At 48.5% G+C, this 19,637-nt stretch overlaps 1 protein-coding gene across 1 annotated transcript; it reads right to left on the bottom strand.

Moving 5' to 3' along the window:
• Nucleotides 1–13,157: 13,157 nt before the first annotated feature.
• Nucleotides 13,158–16,680, bottom strand: GJD4 (gap junction protein delta 4). Its single transcript, XM_003130802.5, has 2 exons — nucleotides 16,471–16,680; nucleotides 13,158–14,229 (listed from the first exon to the last, which is right to left on the bottom strand). Exons 1-2 carry the CDS (start codon nucleotides 16,532–16,534, stop codon nucleotides 13,301–13,303), a joined length of 993 nt encoding a protein of 330 aa, XP_003130850.3. The 5' UTR covers nucleotides 16,535–16,680; the 3' UTR covers nucleotides 13,158–13,300.
• Nucleotides 16,681–19,637: the final 2,957 nt, after the last annotated feature.

Genomic DNA, 19,637 nt, shown 5'->3' with positions numbered 1-19,637 from the left:
CTCTGGTCAGCAGAGGCCTGGAGCCACCAGGAAGAGGGTGGCAGTGAAGAGCTGGGCTGGAGCAGGAGATAGAGTGTGGTGATCCCCAGGAAACTGTCTGGAGGGAGAGGACCAAGGAAGAAGGAGATGAGCTCAGCTGATTTAAACCGCGGGCCCCAGGGAGTTCCCTGGTGGCTCAGTGGGTTAAGGACTTGCCATTGTCATCTGCATTGGCACAGGTTCAATCCCTAACCCGGAACTTACGCATGCTGCAGTTACAGCAAAAAAAGTTTTTTAAAATAAACCACAGGCCCCAGGAGATGCCCCCAAGAGGGCAGTGGTATCCGAATGACGTGGCCAGAGAAGGATGGAGGGAAGAAGGACCAGCCAGGCAAGAGCAAGGTCAGAAGAGGTGTTAATTACATGAACACGTATCAGTGGCTTTCCAAGCCTTGGGGAGAACCATTATTCACCAAGGACGAAGGTATCTCTTTACAGTTCCTTACTGAACACTTGGGTGGACCGTAAACTAATATAAATTAGAAAACCAATTTCCAACCTTCAGCCCCTAATAAACCTGTTTCTAATTAACTAACACCCAGTCAGTAGCTCTCACCCCTGCCTACACACTGGAAATGGTTCAGGGTACCTCTTAAAAACACCAAGCCCAGGTGGCACCCCAGACCAACTGAACCAGAACTTTTGGACGTGGAATCCGGAATTCAGAGTTTTGCAACTGAAAATGACATTATGATCTAGAATGAAACAACAAAATACAAACAGAAATTAACTCAGCAAACTGCTGTTGTCATCCAGTGTGACTTATTTAAATGGAAGTGGGTTTGGCTGGGGGGTGGGTGGGTGGGAAGTATGGTGGGGGTTTTTGTTTTGTTTTGTTTTCTTTTTGTTTTTGGTCACCTTGAGTAAACATTTGGGAGGACAGGGGTGCCCTCACCTGGTCGAAGGGAGAATTTCATGCTTGGGTGTTTTGAAGTGAAGGCCTCACCACACAAGGCTGTTTTGAGAACCCTACTTTTTCTTTCTTTGTAAAGATATCACAAAAAAAAAAAGAAAAAAGAAAAACTGGGTACACAGGATATGATTCTTTTAAACCAGAAATTAAACCCAACCTGTAAACCTAGAAGGACCTAATCATATCGTATTATTAATAGAAGCTATTAAAATTTAAAATATTCTTTTTTTCTTCAGGAAATGTTTATTTAGTGAAACCAACTCACCCCAAAATGAAGGTTTGTCCTGTGGTGGCCTAATCTGGGTGTGACTTTCTGAGAACACACAGTCAAACTGTCACCTTGCAGTCCTGGAGACAGGTGGGCTGGGATCCTGAATGTGTGTCAATATGTGTATCTTTCAAAGGAAACTTATACTATCTTACCTGATGCTGGAACTTTGCTCAAGTTTTAGAATTTTAGAATAACATTTTTTGGGCACAGAAACCTATTCTTTCTCTGGGAACCTAAAGGAAGGGACAAGTCTTTGACCAAAGACCCAAAAAGTGAGATTCATTCCACAAGAAGACGCTAAAGTTTTCCTGAGTCTACAAACAAGTATGATCTGAGCTGAACCTGTGACCTACACTGCAGCTCGTGGCAATGCCAGATCCTTAACCCACAGAGCGAGGCCAGGGATCAAACCTGTGTCCTCACAGAGACTATGTCAGGTTCTTAACTCACTGAGCTACAGTGGGAACTCTATAATTATTATCTTATAATCTATCTACTCTTAAAGCATAAAATATTTATTTAAGCCTTAAGATACATAGACTTCATTCGTATTTGGTTAGTTAAAAAAAAAAAAAATCTGTTTTTAGAGATAATCTCCTTAAAAGAGAAGTTAATATTAACAGGATTTGTTAGAACCACACAAAAAGTATCTATCATTCCTTAGCCTCATGTCATTTCTGCTCTAGAGGCTGTGAGCCCATCTAGGTCAGTGTGTTTGATCCTGGTTGTATGGTAGAATCTGTTTCTAAAATGCTGGACCCCCTTTAGAGCGTCTGACTCAGCAGCCTTGAGAACCATTCAGCTTGTCCAACGCCCGGACTTGTACTTGGAAATGAAGGTGTGTGCCACGTGACTCGTACCAGCTTCTCTGAGCTTTTCTATTCCAGCCACACTCACCTCTCACTGTTCTGCAAACACCTACACACACACACACACACACACACCGTGCCTTTGAATATGTTGCCCCCCTGCCTGGGAGGTCCTTCTCTACTAGCAGACCCCTTGTCAGGATGCAGCCGGGAAGGTCCTGGGGGCTTAGCAGGTTAAGGATCCGGTGTTGTCCCTGCGGTAGCACAGATTCGAGTCCTGGCCCAGGAACTTCTGCATGCCACAGACACAGCCAAAAAAGAAACAGAAAAAAACAAGACGCAAGGAAATGCCTCACTCCTCTCTGAAGCTTCCTTGCCCCCCACACTGAGTTACTGCCCCCCCGCTTCAGGCGTGCAGAGCAAGGGTCTCCATTCATCTCCCTCAGGTGTCACCCTTGCCACACAACATGGCAATTGTGTGTTTGTATCCATCTCTTTCCCCCCCGGACTGTGCGCTGGAAGAGCCAACACACGGTCTTATTAATCTTTGTATCAGGCATATAGGAAGCCCTCAAAATTAGGATGTGGTACAGGGCACTGTCTTGCCTTAAAACGCCGTGTTGATGCCTGTGGGGAGATGCTAAGTGACCTAAGATGTGTTTCCAAGGAGCTTCAGGATGAGTGGATGACACAAGACCCGGTACAGCCTTGGAAGAGCGTCACAGACCCAGAATCTTCTCTCAACGCTGTGATGGCCCCAGGTGGCCGTTCTTGGATCTGCAATGGGCAAGTGACTTATTCTAGTGACAAGCACACATCTGGTTGTGCAACACCAACTTCTTTGAGAACTATAAGGCAGACAAGGCAAACACCTATGAGAGTGTCACATCGGCAGTTACACCACACTCCTTGGCTGTGTCCCTCTTGAGATCAAATAATAAGCGATTGGGTCTATTCATTTCTTATCACCACTCTAACAAACACCACAAGCTAGGAAGCTTAAAATGACACAGAGGCACAATCCACGATCTTGTGGTTCTGAGGCTGGACGTCCCAAATGGGCCTTCCCCAGGCAAGAATCCAAGTGTCACAGAGCCACATTCTTCTGGATGCTCTAGGGGACAGTCTGTTTCCTTGCCTTCCCCAGTTTCCCTAGTTCATAGCCTCTTCCAGCAACTTTGTCCCTCAAACTCTGCTTTTTTTATTTTTCTGGCCACGCCCACAGCCTGCAGACGTGGGGCCGGGATTGAAGCCCCACCACAGCAGCGACAACACCAGAGCCTTCATCTGCTGAGCTACCAGGGAACTCACCAAACTCCACTTCCGAGGTCACATCTCTGACTTGTCTGCCTCTCTCTTTAGTTACATTGGGTTGACCCGCATAATTCAGGAAGAGAGATAATCCCATCTCAAGATCCTTAACTCAATTATATTTGCAAAGTCCTTTTTTGCTATACAAGGTAACATATTTACAAATTCCAGGAATTAGGACATGGACACCTTGGGGGGGGCATTATTAAAACAGAAGTTGATAGTAAAGATTTGTTACAGCCAAACAAAAGGCATCATTTCATAGCATCACTCGGATTAGAAAGAGAGTATAGAGCTGTAGACACTTTGTGGAGTGAACACTACATGTGTTAAAGCTTTATCTTGGGAGGTACTTCCATTATTCCTGCATAGGTTGGAGAGAATGTATCTACCAATTCTTATGGCAGTGTCTTACCTACACATGTCACTAACCAAAGCAAATCATGGGGCCATATTACACCCCAAAGGGCTCCAGGACATAAACATGCCCAGAAATATTTATTGAATGGCCTTAGCAACCCTCACAGCTTTCCCACAGACAACTCACCATAGGTAAGTCTGCCTTCTCCTGAAAGAAGGGAAGCCGAATACAGAAAGAACTAGACCAAGCAGAATTTCTGCGTTCTTACCCTAGTTTTTATTAGCCTATAATCTCATCCCTGTTTCTGGCCTCCACTTTCCTCATCCATGAAATGAGAATAATAATTATTGTGTGACCCTGCCTTTTTTTCTTCCCCCCCCCCTTTTTTAAACTGAGGTATAACTGACAAACTATCGCATCTGCCCTTTCATATGAAGGAAATGCCTTCAGAGAAACAAATGAAATGACTGAGAAAAAAAAATGTATGTTTTAAATCTCTATTTACAAAAAAAAAGAAGAAGAAGGAAATTCAAGATCATATACTCCTCAACGAGATGCTGGTGACTTGTAATGGTTAAGAGTCAGTGCTTTAACCCACTCAGAAGAAAAAATTTCTGGAGTTCCCATTGTGGCTCAGTGGGTTACGAACCCGACTAGTATCCATGAGGGTGCAGGTTCGATCCCTGGCCTCACTCAGGGGCTTAAGGATCCGGCATTGCTGAAAGCTGTGGCATCGTTGCAGATGCAGCTCCGATCTGGTGCCACTGTGGCTGTGGCGTAGGCCGGCCGATGCAGCTCCAATGCAACCCCTGGCCTGGGAACGTCCATATGTTGCACATGTGGCCCAAATAAATTAATTAATTACTTTAAAAAAATAAGAAGAGAGAGTTTCTATTATTTTTTAAATTGTATGCTTTTCTGAAAATCCACCCATTCAGCCTATGTCTGTTGAGCACCGACTATGCAGAGAACTGGGGGTTTCACTTGCGCGTCTCTGAACCGCCAAGACGTGGGAGGAAATTCAAAGCGCCATGTTCAACTGTGGACACTTTCTTCATGTGAAACTCACCGGGCAAAACCAACTCCCAGTAGAGCTAGACAGCGAGAAGAATAAAGGAGGGAGAAAAAAATAGAGAAGAAAGTTTACCAGAGGAAAAGTTTGGAGGAAGCAAAAAAAAAAAAAAAAAAAAAAAGTTTCACCAGAGTTGCAGCAAAACGCTGCAGACCCGTTAGCAATTTACTTCCATCCCCAGTCCCCACGTTGGAGACTTGGAGTTCCATGCGCTGGAAAACCTTACCCTTCATAACTTTTATGCCGGAAAGTTGGATTTCATATGAAGGAAATGACTAAGTCTGAAATGCTCTAGGTTTAAAATGACTCACATGCTCTTCAGATTAACAGAACCTAACGCTGTATTATGATTTCTAAATTTGCACTTCAAAATTCTCCGAGGATTTAGGCGTCTGAGACCAAAGATTGGATTTTTCCAAATCACACAGAAGCTTTTTAATCCAAGTTTAGTCTAATTAAAGGATGAATGGGGTGAATTCCATGACTTTCCAGCACAGTCATGTTGTGCCAACTCAAGAAGGATTAGTGCAAGACTAACACCGAGGTTTCCAAGTTCAACAAAGTGAGGGTGGGTCTGCAGGAAAGGTCAACGACACTTTTCCAGACCCCTAAAGTGACTGCTGTAGTTTTACTGGAAGCTGTTCGTTAACTTGCGTGAGACATGTCAAGTTAACAACAAAAGGTGTGAATTCTATTTGGAGTAGCAACAGTGTGGTTTCCTAGAACAATCAAGACTGACACAGCCTCGATGCCTTTCTACCCCTGGTTCCACACAATTCTCGGGGTCCATATTTTGCCTCCAAATCTCCCATCACCTCCCCCACTAGATCAGAGCCTATCCAGAGGCAACCTGCTGGGCTAGGGGTCAGGCACCCACATGGGAAGTAGGGGCAGTGTGTGTTTAGGTCCCTTCTACCCTCCTCCTTGGTGACGTCCATGTGTCCTTCTCAGGTACCGAGTTCCTTCCTGCATCCTCATATTTACAGTGACCTTCCTCGTAAGTCTCTTCACCAACCAAACCCAACAAGATGCCAAAGAAAAGAGTAGAGAGTACATTCCCCATCTCAACCAGAATGTCTACAAAGTAGACAAAAATATAAAAGGACAGGATGCTTTCTGACCCTAATGAATAACAATTAAGAAACATTGGTGTTAGACATGCATGCGAGGTTACTGGCAACATTCATCGGGGAGATCTAGCTGGACAAGTTCTCCCAGTGCCCCCAAGGAGACACATACCCTCCCTACCTTGGGCTGGCTCAAGGGAGTCTTTTTTGGACCTCTCTTGGCTCCACTTAGAGATCTGGCGTTAGCGACAGATCTGTCAGCCCTCAGACCTCTTTGACATACACACACAGAGGCGGGTCTCCATTCCTCCACCTTCCCAAATGCCCAAGGCCACCCGGCTCCACCCTTCACATCCAACCCCACGTGCTGTTACCCAGCCGCACTCTGAGGAGGCCTTACACGCTGCCCCTGGTCCTCTGCAGGGGTTTGCCCGGATCCCCTGAACTGGAGATTAGCAACCACCATGAAAAAGGCTTTGGAGTGATGATGGTAAAGGCGACCCAAGATCTTGGGGGGAAGAAACCTCGAGGCGAAGGCTGATACGTTAAACGAAACACGGAACAAAGAAATAGACGATTTAAAGATTAAACAAGCAGAGAAACCATAGGCACCCATCTCCCACCAGGGCGTCCTTTTTGGTGGAAGCTCCTCAGTACCCGGCCAGGGTCTCATCCCTCTTCCTCATTCCCCAGTCCCACCAATCGGCACCGCCTCAAGACAGTGCCTCAGCATCCCTGCTTCCAAGTGTGCATGGGTCTGGGGGCTTAAACTAGATGGGGCAGAAGTGCCTGGGGACAGGGCAAGACCAGTTCTTAATCAGGACAGCTGGGAGCCACAGGCTGAAAAACACAGACTTGTGTTTTCGTGTGTAGTCTGGATTGAAATTTATTCCAGAAAGGCAACTTCTTCAAGCATGGAGGGAAATCATGATTAAAATAATTACATCATGGAAAGCATTTAAACATACCTAACTGGGAGTGCCCATTGTGGCGCAGTGAAAACAAATCCCACTGGTAACCATGAGGATGCGGGTTCGATCCCTGGCCTTGCTCAGTGGGTTATGGATCTGGCACTGCTGTGAGCTGTGGTGTAGGTTGCAGATGCGGCTCGGATCCCGCTTTGCTGTGGCTGTGGTGTATGCTGGCAGCTACAGCTCTGATTCAGCCCCTAACCTGGGAACCTCCATATGCCGCGGGAACAGCCCTAAACATAAAAAATAAATAAATAAATAAATAAATAAATACACCTAACTGGTCAAGTTCTTTTTAAACCTGGCCCAACTTATCAATCTTATTGGATTTAAATTCCCTAATAAGAAAGGATGACTATGTTACAAAGTGGTTAATTACGAAAACGTAACTAACGAGCATCCCTGTGACTCAGGTCCATGCCCAAGGGCAATTCACCCGCAGACTTAGTGGGGGCTCAGACACGCCATCTACTTGGAGAGAGCACCCCCAAGGTCCGGACAAGGCACAGAGGGAAGTGGCGTCTTCAAGGCTAGCGTTTAAATTCAAGCCATGAAATTATGGTAACTTCACAGAGAGTGTGCGTGGAGTTAACCTGGCTTCCTGTTGGTCGAGAATGTACACGCGCTCTTTGGATCTGTTAACCTCCTAGAGCGCCTACACTACCGAGAACATACCGAGAGGGGAACCGCTTTGTGGACAATAACCCCCTCTGTCTGCCTGCCTTCAAGAATGAAGAGAACTCGGGAGTTCCCATCGTGGTGCAGTGGTTAACGAATCCGACTAGGAACCATGAGATTGTGGGTTCGACCCCTGCCCTCACTCAGTGGGTTAAGGATCCGGCGTTGCCGTGAGCTGTGGTGTGGGTCGCAGATGTGGCTCGGATCCCACGTTGCTGTGGCTCTGATGTAGGCTGGTGGCTACAGCTCCAATTAGATCCCTAGCCTGGGAACCTCCATATGCCACAGGAGTGGCCCAAGAAATGGCAAAAAGACAAAAAAAAAAAAAAAAAAAAAAAAAAAGAATGAGGAGAACTGGAGTTCCCGTTGTGGCTCAGAGGGTTAAGAACACAGTATACTCTCTGTGAAGATGTAGGTTCCATCCCTGGCCTCTCAGTGAGTTAAGGATCTGGCATTGCCATGGCTGTGGTGTAGCCCCCAGCAGCAGCTCCGAATCGACCCCTTACCTGGGGGCTTCCATATGCCACAGGTAAGGCCATAAAAAGCCAAAAAAAAAAAAAAAAAAAAGGACATAATGTCTTCTTCTATATATCTTACTTCCGAAAGATGACTTCCTTTTTTTTTTTTTTTTTTACAGATGGGGAAACAAAAGCAAAGAAAAGCCCTCAGCTAGTGGGAGAGTGGAAACATTTCCCTGTCTTTTCACTGTCTCTGTGAAGGCCCACTCTGGGCACAGAACAAAATCTAAAGGACCTGCTTTAGCTTAAGGCCAATCCCACATACCACCTCCATAAAATTACTGAATTTTCATTTCGGAAGGAAATGGCACCAGGTATACTCAGTGCAAACTTTAATAATGCCTGAGGCTTTTTTCAAATCAAATTCCAGGTGAGGAATTCCCATCATGGCTCAGTGGTTAACGACTAGGAACCATGAGGATGTGGGTTCAATCCCTGGTCTCACTCAATGGGTTAAAGATCCAGTGTTGCCATGAGCTGTGGAGTAGGTCACAGACGTGGCTTGGATCCCACATTGCTGTGGCTGTGGTGTAGGCCGGCGGCTGTAGCTCCCATTGGACCCCTAACCTGGGAACCTTCATAAGCCATGGATGCGGCCCTAAAAAGAGCAAAAAAAAAATCCCAGGTGAGGAAGACCAATTTATAGACATGTAATTGCTTCTCAAATACTCTTTCTGAGATCAAAAGCACTTTGACCTTCTAAAGACCAAGAAAAGGAGAACAAGTCCTTAAACATAAAAGAACACATCACTTTATAAGCCAAGGAGGGGAACCTCTTGCCCCTTGGTAGACACCTTATTTGACGAGTTACAGCTGGAAGGGTATTCTTGTAGCTGTTTGGTCAACAGCTGGAAGGGGGAATCTTAAATGCAGGGAGATACTGGCATCTGTTGGCACTGCCACCTCCCAGCTTCCTGGGCAGTCACACCAGAGGGTCTGCAGGACACCGCCCACCCCCAGTTCCACCTCCGTCGGTCTTGGTTGTCATCTGTTATTATGAATCCACATCTCAGGCCAAACATTTGCAGTTTGCAACCTGCAAACATGAAAAAGCCAGGGAAAGGGGCAACCACTGTAACAAAAATAGAGTAGAAATAAGAGGCATCGGAGTTCCTGTTGTGGCTCAGGGGAAACGAATCTGACTGGCATCCATGAGGACGCAAGTTCAATCCCTGGCCTCGATCAGTGGGTTAAGGATCCGGTGTTGCCATGAGCCACGGTGTAGGTCAGGGAAACGGCTCGGATCTCACGTTGCTATGGCTGTGGTATAGGCTGGTGGCTACAGCTCTAACTGGACCCCTACCTAGCCTGGGAACGTCCCTACACCAAAGGTGCGGTCCTAAAAAGACAAAAAAGAAAAAGAAAAAGCAATAAGAGGCCCACCTCAACCCCAAAAGGATGAATCACTGTCTTGTTAGACACACTCCTTCCCAGGAGGCCAGAGTGCCCATGATTTCTCCACTAGCCCTCACTTCTCACCCCTGTTTTCCAAAGTTAGCCTAACACAACTCCCAGATCTGCTGCCGAGACTTCTTAAATCCTGCTTTTTCTGGGCAGAGATAAGCAAGAAAGAAGCAGAGCAAAAGTGGTCCAGATGTACCACCTGAAATAAAATATCGCTTCAGTGCTTAGAAATAGCACACCCGAAATATGGTCCAAGAGAGGCCTCTGCTGGTCAGAAAGGGTGTGGGAAGGAGGTCAAGAGCATCCTTGGGTCTGTGGACATCTTCTGCCACGTGCAAATGCTCTATCATCACAAATTCCTGGAGAGATCAGTTTAGAGTGATCTGTCAAGCATGGACAATCCCATAGTGCAGGACACACCTTACACACCTTACACACAACTGTGTCCTCTGGGGGTGGGGGGCGTCCACTTCCACGATCTCGCCTGAATGGCACAACAAGCCCACGAAGTCAGGCAGTCCTGACACGACGCCCCTTTCAGTGCTGAGAAAATCCAAGTTCACAGGAACTGGAGGAATTGTTTGAACGGAACAATGGCCTTTAGCTAGAACTCTTCCCACTGGTTTGCTGGCCTCTCAGGTGAGAAGCTGGCTTGTTTTCTGGTTTAGGGTTTTTGCTTTAGCCTCATAGAAGGAAGTGAAAGCGAGAGCTGAAACACCAAGTGCAGAGCTGATGCTTGATAAACACTGGTTTATCAATATAGTTCCGCTGATTTGAAATTTCATTTCCCAGCCTATGGGTAAAGCAACAAGCACTTGCCAGAGGAAGGGAGGGGGGCTGTGCAGAGAGGAACCTGCTCAGGGACCCCGGGGGTTTGGGGGGATACTGACAGGGGGTCTGGGAAGTGGACGGCAGCCAGCCAGCGGCCAGCAGCACAGTCTGCACAACCTAGAGTCTACACAGCCACAGTCTACACAGCCACTCCCATCCTTTAAACATGCCCCGCTCCTCTGCACTCCACCTGTTTCCCCCCCGAAATCTCTCTTGGCATTTGACTTTTAATTTCCTGCATTCTCCATGAACTCATTTCATCAGCTCCTGAGAAAACACAGTCACTTCTTTCAGCTCAGTTTTCTGCCGCTCACATCTCCCTCTCCGGTCACAGCCCAAAGGAGCAAGTTCCCGGAGGAAGGGACTGGCGGTCCGACGGACAGGAAGGAAGAAAATGCATATTCCCCTGCTTCAAATCAAGGAGGGGAGAGACATCTGTGTCCTTTCGAGGGAACATTTCTCCCACGGAACAACCCAAATACAGCTGGCAGGGCTGACAGCCTGGGCCACTGGGTGAGGGGGTGGGAGGCCTGTCCACAGCAGGAGGGGACGCGGGCAGGTCTGTGCCTGAGAACCAGGTGGCCCCTCTCTCACAGCAAAGCCCGGCCTCCTCCTCCCTTCCTGCCAGAAACCAGACTCACGCTCAGAAAATTCGAAGGAAGTTCTCACAGCAGATTGCAACATCCTACAAAAAAAAAAAAAATAGAGTCGCATTTATTAATTCCATAAATAATCCCTCTCTTGGCAGAGCACGAGCATAATCTCACTGGTCCCCACTTCGCTCTCCCGAGCATCTGTCTGGGTCCCACCAGCTGATTCCCCCGCAGAAAGAACACCAACTGAGAAAGGTTTCTGGAAAACCTCTCTCTCTCTCTCTCTTTTTTTTTTTTTTTTTTTTTTTTAACTCCTTCAAATCCATGGTTGATTGAATCTGTGGCTGGAACCCTTGGATGCAGGGGTGGGGGGTGGGGGAGGTGGCTGTGTAACTAGGCTGCCCTTACCAGCTTTCCAAGCAGTTAGGACCCAGTTCTAACCAGCTATTCCGGTGGCCTCTTCAGACCTGGCCTCGGAACCGGTCTTGTCCTTGCCACAGCAATCTTGGCACCATGGGTGGAAGATGGTAGAGCCACAGGGTGGAAGGAGCCCTGAGTCACCACCCGGAGGAAAGCTACCCATCAATCAGGAAACTTCTGTGTTCAATGTCCAAGATTGGGGCGACCTGTTAGAGCAGCTACAGTTACCAAAAGCCCCGCTGCCTCTGCCTGGGGCAGGAGTGACTCAGTAACGCTCTGTGGGAGGGGTACAAGCCCGTGAGCCAGCTCGCGTTCACCCAGGGCGCCGAAGACGCAGAGAACCACGCTGAAATCATGCAATTTCCTACTTCTTTTACCTTTTGGATACAGTCTGAGATACTCCCCGCCCCCCAATGATTAGAAAAGACCTTTAAAGGCTTCAAAACCTGGGTTACAAAGCAGGGGAGAAGTCCACTGGCTTGTGTGAGAGGAAGGAGAGGAGGAGTCACCCCCCATCTGCGTGTTCTGGCGAGGTGGTCACTGCTGACACAGCCACGCACACTGCAGAATGCTCGAGGCCACTTCTGCAACTTTGCTCCTCACAGCACAGGGTCACCATGCAGGGCCACCCCAGGTCTGTCCCCACAGCCTCTGCCACCGCTTAGCAGGAGGAAAAGTCATTGGATTGAGGGGCAAATGAAAGAGACAAGAGTGGGAGAGAGATTTACGGCATGCGTTAAAGACAGGTACTTTCATTCAAAGGGCTTTACACCCAAAAACAATTTTTGGATGATTTTTTTAAAGTTTTAACCAATGGCTTCGACACCATGCAGGCAAATCAAGGAGGACGTCACCCCCAGCCTGGCAGGTATTTCACGGTCAAAGTCATCTTTAGAACAGTCAAAAGGGCCCGCTGGTTCCCTGGAGCCTCGCTTCACTTTCCTAACTATTTGCTCATTTGAAGTTCCTCTTCCTCGGCATGGGGTTTTGGAGACCAGTGGCTCTCTGTGCATTCTGCAAGGACACCCAGTGGCTCGGCCTCACCCCCTGACAAAGATGAGCAGGTCTATCCTGTTTTTCTCTGCGTGGTAGATAAAGGCTGCCCTGAAGCTCTAACAGACTCACGCTCTAACCTGGCAGCAGCTGGACCAGAACCAGGGGAGCAGAGGGGAGCCCCCAGAGAGGTGAGGCAGTTGTGTCTCCAGGGTTCCCCCACCCCAGAGCATCAGCCACAGACCGGGAGGCTGGAACACCTGCAGGGGGTCTCAAGGGCTCCCCTGAGATGGCACGACCCTTAGGGCAGCCCTGACTGCATGACTCTCAAGGTCACACATAGAGCTGGGACTGGAAGACGCAGACAACTCTACGCCTGCCGTCAGCCGCCAGAGTGCTCCCGCTGCTCAGTGAGGACAGCGGCTCAGCCCACAGAGCCACCGATCCTCAGCAAGCCAGCAGGCCACCCCTCACCCTGTGCACCTCGCATCCACCTGCAATAACAACCGGACACACCCACCCCCACAAAAGACCCGATTTTTTTCAGCCGTATTTTCTGCATTTGTGGTTTCTTCTAAACACGGTGAGGTAGGAAGCGTGACACTACAATGCAGTCAGCATTCACTTTATTAAAAGGGTTTGGGGAAAACAAATATGCCTCTCTGGACAACATGCCTAATAGATGCCCTTATCAGCTAAGCAGAAAAACAAACCAAAACCAAAACAAACAAAAAACCCTCAGAATAATTCATCAGCAAATCTCCAAATATGAATGAGCTCTGTGAATGCAAGAGAACGTGCTTTTTATGAAGCACATAGGGCAGTAACGTGAGACAAAAGAACCAGAGCACTGCAACCTCGGGGACCTGACGCTCGGTCGCTAATCCTCCGAGCCCCCATCCGCTTTTGAACACCACGCGCAGTTTTCCGTAGAAGGCGTTATCCAACTTAAATTTGCGGGGCGCTGCATCAGAGCCTCTGGCCAAGCCTGTCCCGCCAGCGGGCCTTTCTGCGGATCCCTTTTTCTCTCCGGACCGGACGCGGGCGGCTCACACCCACTCGGACTTGCCGGGGCCCGGGAGCCTGGCGCGCGACGCGCAGGGGCGCTCCTCCCACCCCGGGGCCGCCGCTCCGGGCCCGGCCACCGGCGGCTGGTCGCTGACGGAGGACAGCGCGTCGCTCTCGTCCTCCCCAGGCAGCTCCCGGCGCCCCCGCGCGGCAGGCTCCGCCGCCGGACTGTGCGCCCCCCGCCCTCCGCTGCGCAGGCCCCGGCGAGCGCGCAGCCCCGCGCCCTCGTGAGCCCCGCGTCCCTCCCGCGCCCCGTCCTCCGGCCCCTGAGGCGGCCTCCTCCCGGCCAGGGCTGGGCTGGGTCGTCCGCGCGTTGTCCATCGCGCGCTGCAGAGCAGGTCCGTGACACTGAGCAGGAAGGACAGCGCGCAGACCGCCCAGACGAAGAGCATCAGGATGGACTTCTCTGTGGGCCGCGAGACGTAGCAGTCCACCACGCCGGTGCAAGGAGGATGCGTGCACGAAAATCTCTTAGGGACCAAGAATCCGAAGAGGAGGTAGTGCAGGGCACCGAAAGCTGCCTCCGTCAGCGTCCGGAGGCAGAGGTGGGCCGTGTAGCCCGAGGAGAAGTCCGGCACCGTCAGGCAGCGCCTGGCCCCGGAGGTCAGGTCAAGGGGGTCGGCGTCCTCTGGGCCATTATCCGGCCCGCGGGGTCCCCGCACCGCCACCTCGGCTCCTTTGTGCAGCACGTAGACACTGAAGATGGCGAAGGGAAGGAGGACAGCCACGCTCTGGATCAGCCAGAACCGCAGGTGGGACACGGGGGCGAAGATGTCATAGCAAACGTTGGCGCATCCCGGCTGCAGCGTGTTGCACACGAACCTCTCCTGCTCATCCTGGTAGACGGGCGACCCGGCCAGGATGAGCACCGCCATCCTCAGCAGAACCATGAAGATCAGCCAGACCTTCCCTACAAAGAGGAAGCAGGAAGGGCACTATCACAGCCAGACAGACACATCTCCAGGGGCAACCGTTTTCAGTCCTTACTGGGGCTGAGGCCAGAACACGAAGTGCACCAGCATGTGGTTGAGTCACAGCGACAGGATCAGCCACTTAGCTCATCGGACAAACACCTAAGGAGCATTTGCAGTGTCCCACGCGGTGCTGACTTAGGTTCATCTCAGAGATACTTCGGATTCAGGTCCATACCGCAGATTCGGGTCTAGACCACCCCAAAGAATGAGTCGCACAGATTTCCTTAGTTTCCCCGTGCATACAAAAGTTACATTTACATGATACCTTCGTCTATTGAGTGTGCACAAGCATTATAAAAAGTGTACTTGGAGTTCCCGTCGTGGCGCAGTGGTTAACGAATCCGACTAGGAACCATGAGGTTGTGGGTTCGATCCCTGCCCTTGCTCAGTGGGTTAAGGATCCAGTGTTGCCGTGAGCTGTGGTGTGGGTTGCAGATGCGGCTCGGATCCCACGTTGCTGTGGCTCTGGCGTAGGCCGGTGGCTACAGCTCCGATTTGACCCCTAACCTGGGAATCTCCATATGCTGCTGGAGCGGCCCAAGAAATAGCAAATAAATAAATAATTAATTAATTAATTTAAAAATAAAAAAATAAAATAAAAGTGTACATACCTTAAATTAATAATACTTGGTTGCTAAAAATTCAGCCAGTGGTAGCAACAACATGGAAAATCATCGACTACAATTCACCAGAATATAGTAACAATGCAAAAGCTTGAAATAGTGTGAGAATTATCCAAATGTGACATAGAAACTTGAAGTGAGCAAATGCTGTTGGAAAAAGGATGCCGGCAGACTTGCTGGAGGCACAGTTGCCACAAATGTTCAATTCATAAAAAAAAAAAAAAAAATGCAGTATCGGTGAAATAAAACGAGGTGTGTCTGTACTTGTTTATAAAACGCTTTGAAATTAGTGGATTTAAAGAAGCATAGATTCGAAAATGTTTGATCTGGTTTGGCTAGTTCAGACCTTGGGTAATGTCTCCTGAACTGAAAGGTCTAAAAAGAGAGTTGGGCTGATGTAAATAAGGTCTTCCTCTTAAAAGAATGAGCCTTTTCAAGGATGTTAGTGCATTCCTGTAACTGTGTATAGCAAACACAAGCTGCTGAGTTTCATGAGTGTTCTCTACAGTAACAGTCCACATGATCTTTGTGTAATTGCAGAGCTTGTATTAATGTTGCTTGCTGGGCCTTTAAATCAGATTTCTTAGAACATTCCATTTTGAAGACTCTTCAAGAATTCAGAATTCCTTTCCCCCTATTCCAGCTATTACGAACTGAGGTTTGTCCTTCTTCAATTAACCATGAATAAATGAGGCCAACCTAGAGATCAAGATAAATTCCAAGTCCTGTTTTCATGTCAGGAGTCAGCTATTTTGGAATATGTTCAAGATCCCATCAAAAGAACTTGTAAATATGTTGTTTTCTGATGAGAAATTGTCATCTGCTATCAGAAAAACTAAACTTTACTATGAATCAAGGCAGTTAAACTCTAGGATTGTGTGACCATTACCTGATTAAGTCATTAACTCAAACTTTTAAAACAGGTTGACTTTGTTTAAAAAGCAGTGAATAAAAAAAATATCAACCACTTCATGGTCATATTTTAATCCTTTCCTCGATTCCTTTACTGTGATACCCATACCTCTCTGAAAATTTAACTTGGCTACATCAAATTCAGAAAACTTTATTACTTTCTTTGTTTAAAAAAAAAAACCAAACTACAATTGAGATTTGGTTCAAAGTGCACGAGAGAATTTACTAATCTTTACGAATTAAGCTTCAAGGATACACCCTAAAAAGATGAACGAAAAGCTTCCCCCCCCCCCCAGGATTGAAGCGTTTTAATGTTCTGTGGGTGACTTATAAGATTAATGTCATAATCATGTGGCTACATGCGGGGGCATGCATTTCTCTTAACTTTGACTGTATTGTTCCTTTTCCTGGCAATGTCACCAGAGAAGACTTACACAAACACACCCCTTCCACCTGCTCGGCCCCCAAATATGAGCAAGAAGCGGTCCCTTGAGAGAAACATCGCTCACTCCCAAGACGTCCTTAAATGATGGTGGAGCCTCCTTAAGTGATGGAGAACCAGAGGGAAGCTGGAGCCCAGGTCTTACTCCGGGGGAGGACCAGGAAAAGCAACCCAGCTCTGCGGGAGATCGCGCTACTCACCCACGATGGTCACGTTGCAGTTTAAGGTAATGACGAGGAAGCCCAGCAGGTCTGGCTGGTCCATGCTTCCAGGGAGTCCCAGACTCAAGGCTGCCGGAGCCCGTGTTTTCCAAGGAGGTGGGGAATCTTCTCAGGAATAAATGTATCTTAGCTACAAAGGACTTGCAGGTGAAAGCGATGGGAAAGCGAGGCTGGTTCTTCTGACGCCCAGTCGAGACGGCCCCGAGCTGTTTGAGGCAAAGCCTTCCTGACAACTGCAGTGACCAGGGGCCAGCAGGAGCCGTCTCTGTCGTGGCTATTCTTACCCTCTTGGGACATTCCAGGCCCCTGGCAGTGCTCACGTGTCTCCACCAGGAGAGCCCACGCTTCAGGACAGAATAGAAACTACGTTTCGCCCAAGAAAGAAAAGTTTTCTTAACCAGCCAAGTCACCATCTACCTCTGTGATGGAGGAGTTTCCCCCTTGAAAGCATTTCTGTAACCACTTCACTTGTGAAAGAAGTGCTAAAATGGCCACGTTTAATCTGTTCTGTGGAGCCTAAGCCACCATAACTCGAGCCCCAAAGGATCTGGTCCTGAGTTCTGAACTCTCACACCGTGGGTACCAGCATGAATCTGCCCCTGGGATGCGTGTCCCCACATTGGGCCGTGACAGTCACCCCGTGGCTCTTTCCTGTCTGGGTTAGTGACAAGAACCCTTCACTCAGAGACAAAGGACCTGGGTGCAGAACTGGGGGCAGCCACCTGGTCCTCGGGGAGTCACTGGATCTTCCCAGTAGCCTCGTCTTGCAGTAGAGTTTGTGGGAGACAGACGTGAAATGATATGGTTAAGAGCACCCAGCCTGAGAGCTCCCGCTGTGGTGCAACGGGAGTCATGGCGTCTTGGCAGCTCTGGAATGCAGGTTCGATCCCTGACCTGGCACAGTGGGATAAGGATCCGGTGTTGCCACAGCTGCGGCTTAGGTCAAAACTGTGGCTCAGATCTGCTCCCTGACCTGGGGACTCCATATGCCACAGGGCAGCCAAAAAAATAATAATAATACTAAAAGGGCATCCGGCATGGAGGGGGTGTGCAAAACTTGAACCAGTGGCATTTCAGTCCCTTACTGGCCCCAGACACCTTCGTGGGGTACTGCCTCCTTTTGTTATGTCCTGGCCCTGTCGAGCCCGGGTGCTGCGGCCATTGAATCAGCCTAACAAATGTCGGTTAAACTCCTCATAAAATATCACCGTCTGGACGTGCCGACATCAATCACAGTTGCATCAAATCCCCTCATGGCTGCCACCTTTCTATCTGGGAAGAGCCCATCCCGCAAGGCTGGAGGTCTGTCATCAGGACGGAATTCGTGAACTTGAAAAGGAATCATTTCAATTTTCCACGACAGCTCTTCTTGACATTTCCTATCTTTTCTCCATTTCTGATCTATTCTTGACTTTCGTAATAACCCTAGAAAGATTCCCAGAGGAGGAACACAACAAAGCTGCTTTCATCTTCACCCACGTGACACTCTGCCACCCACAGAAAACATTTTGACCCCTTAGAAAGGAACAGTAGTTTTGCTATATTTTAGTCAAATGCTTTGACGTGAACAATGAAATTTAGAGAAATTGCAGTCACGTTAAAATATGGGACTAGTAGTTCAAGGGATCAAGTATAAAAATAAAAGAAAATATCTTTATTTCCTAATAGATATTGGCTATTAAAATATGCTTAAAATAAAAAAAAAACCAGGCTATTGACTTAAACTTGAAATACCAGAAAAGCCATTACTGAATTTTGCTGTATGATCTACGCAGGCTGTTCTGAATGGGGAGTAAATTAGACTATTGTAACCTTGAGCAAATCACTAGAGCTTCTCATGCCTCAGTCTTCTCATCAGTGAAGCAGGAAAAAAAAAAAAAAAAAATGTGCCCATCACCTACACAGAGTGGCTGTGACATGCAACATGAAAGTGCAGATGTGAAAATGGCTTAACAATATGAAGTATGACGCCTGTGAGTGGCTGGTGCATCTCTGGGTCTGCTCCTCAGGGCTCCCACCCTCAGCTTTTCCTTCGCCCCAGAGTGTCTTCTCCATCTCCCTGCCCTCCCTCCTCCTAGTCCACCCCGTCCCCATTCTCTGTCTTCCTCTCCCTCCTGCTGGGAGGCATTTTTGCTTTTTCCAGGAAATTCTAACCCAGGTGGCTGCCAGAAGCAGGACGGGGGACGGACAGGAGGGGGAGGTAGCCAGAGCATCAAACACGTGCCTCCCTCTCCGTTATCCCAGAATCGATGGGGAGCTTTCCATTCGTGTGTCTGTGGGGTGGGGGAGACCTGGGGGAGCTCTGCGCTCAGCCCAGGGGGAAAGAAAGCCAGTGGGAGTCAGGGACATGATTTTTCCTTTTCTCCTTCCCTTTTCTGCACTTACTTCTGAGGGGTTCACCTATCCACAAGACAGCACAGACGGGTCCCCAAGGGGAACGCAACCCCACAAATTCCATTGTCCCCAAGGGGAACACCCCCCCCCAAATTCCATTCTCCAGAGACTTGGTGATTCATGCAAATTTGGAAATGGATGTCACCTTAAAATCCGTTGAGCCCACCTTCCTAATCTCACAGGTGGAAATGAAAGGTGTGGCCCCGACTACCTGGCCTCAGGAGAGAGCTTACGTGATATTTGCGATTCATGTCCTGGCCAAAAAGAATTTTTTTTCTTTTTTTGGCCACCCTGTGGCATATGGAATTCCCAGGCCGGGGATGAGATCCGAGCCAAAGTTTCGACCTACACCATAGCTGCAGCAACGCCAGACCCTTTAACCCCCTGTGCCGGGCCGGGGACTGAACCTTCGTCCTGGCACTGCAGAGACACCGCCAATCACGTTGTGCCACAGTGGGAACCCCATGGCCAGAAAAGTCAGACCCATGAAACATCAAAAGCACGAAGAAGTTTTCTACCATCCAGAATGTTAAAGAAATACAGTTCTTAGCAGAAATACCTGCATAGTTACCTGCATGGCACAATGTTAGCCCTTTGAGTATTTGAAATTGCCTTATTTTAACCTTTTCATGGAAATCTTTCTAAGGCACCACTGGAATCTAAGCAGACGGGGCCAGAGGGACTATACGGGAAGGAGAGATAGCCAGGTACCAGCGGTCACTCAGAATCCAGCTTTCCTGGTGAAGAAAACA

The sequence above is a fragment of the Sus scrofa genome, chromosome 10 (assembly GCF_054392235.1).
Source record: "Sus scrofa isolate SSC_HxYL_T2T_F1_AM1 chromosome 10, Sscrofa_HxYL_maternal_Yorkshire_Landrace_v2.0, whole genome shotgun sequence".
In the NCBI taxonomy this organism is placed as follows: domain Eukaryota; kingdom Metazoa; phylum Chordata; class Mammalia; order Artiodactyla; family Suidae; genus Sus; species Sus scrofa.
The sequence above is the reverse complement of the archived record's forward strand: the minus strand, read 5'-3'. Positions and strand labels throughout refer to the sequence as shown.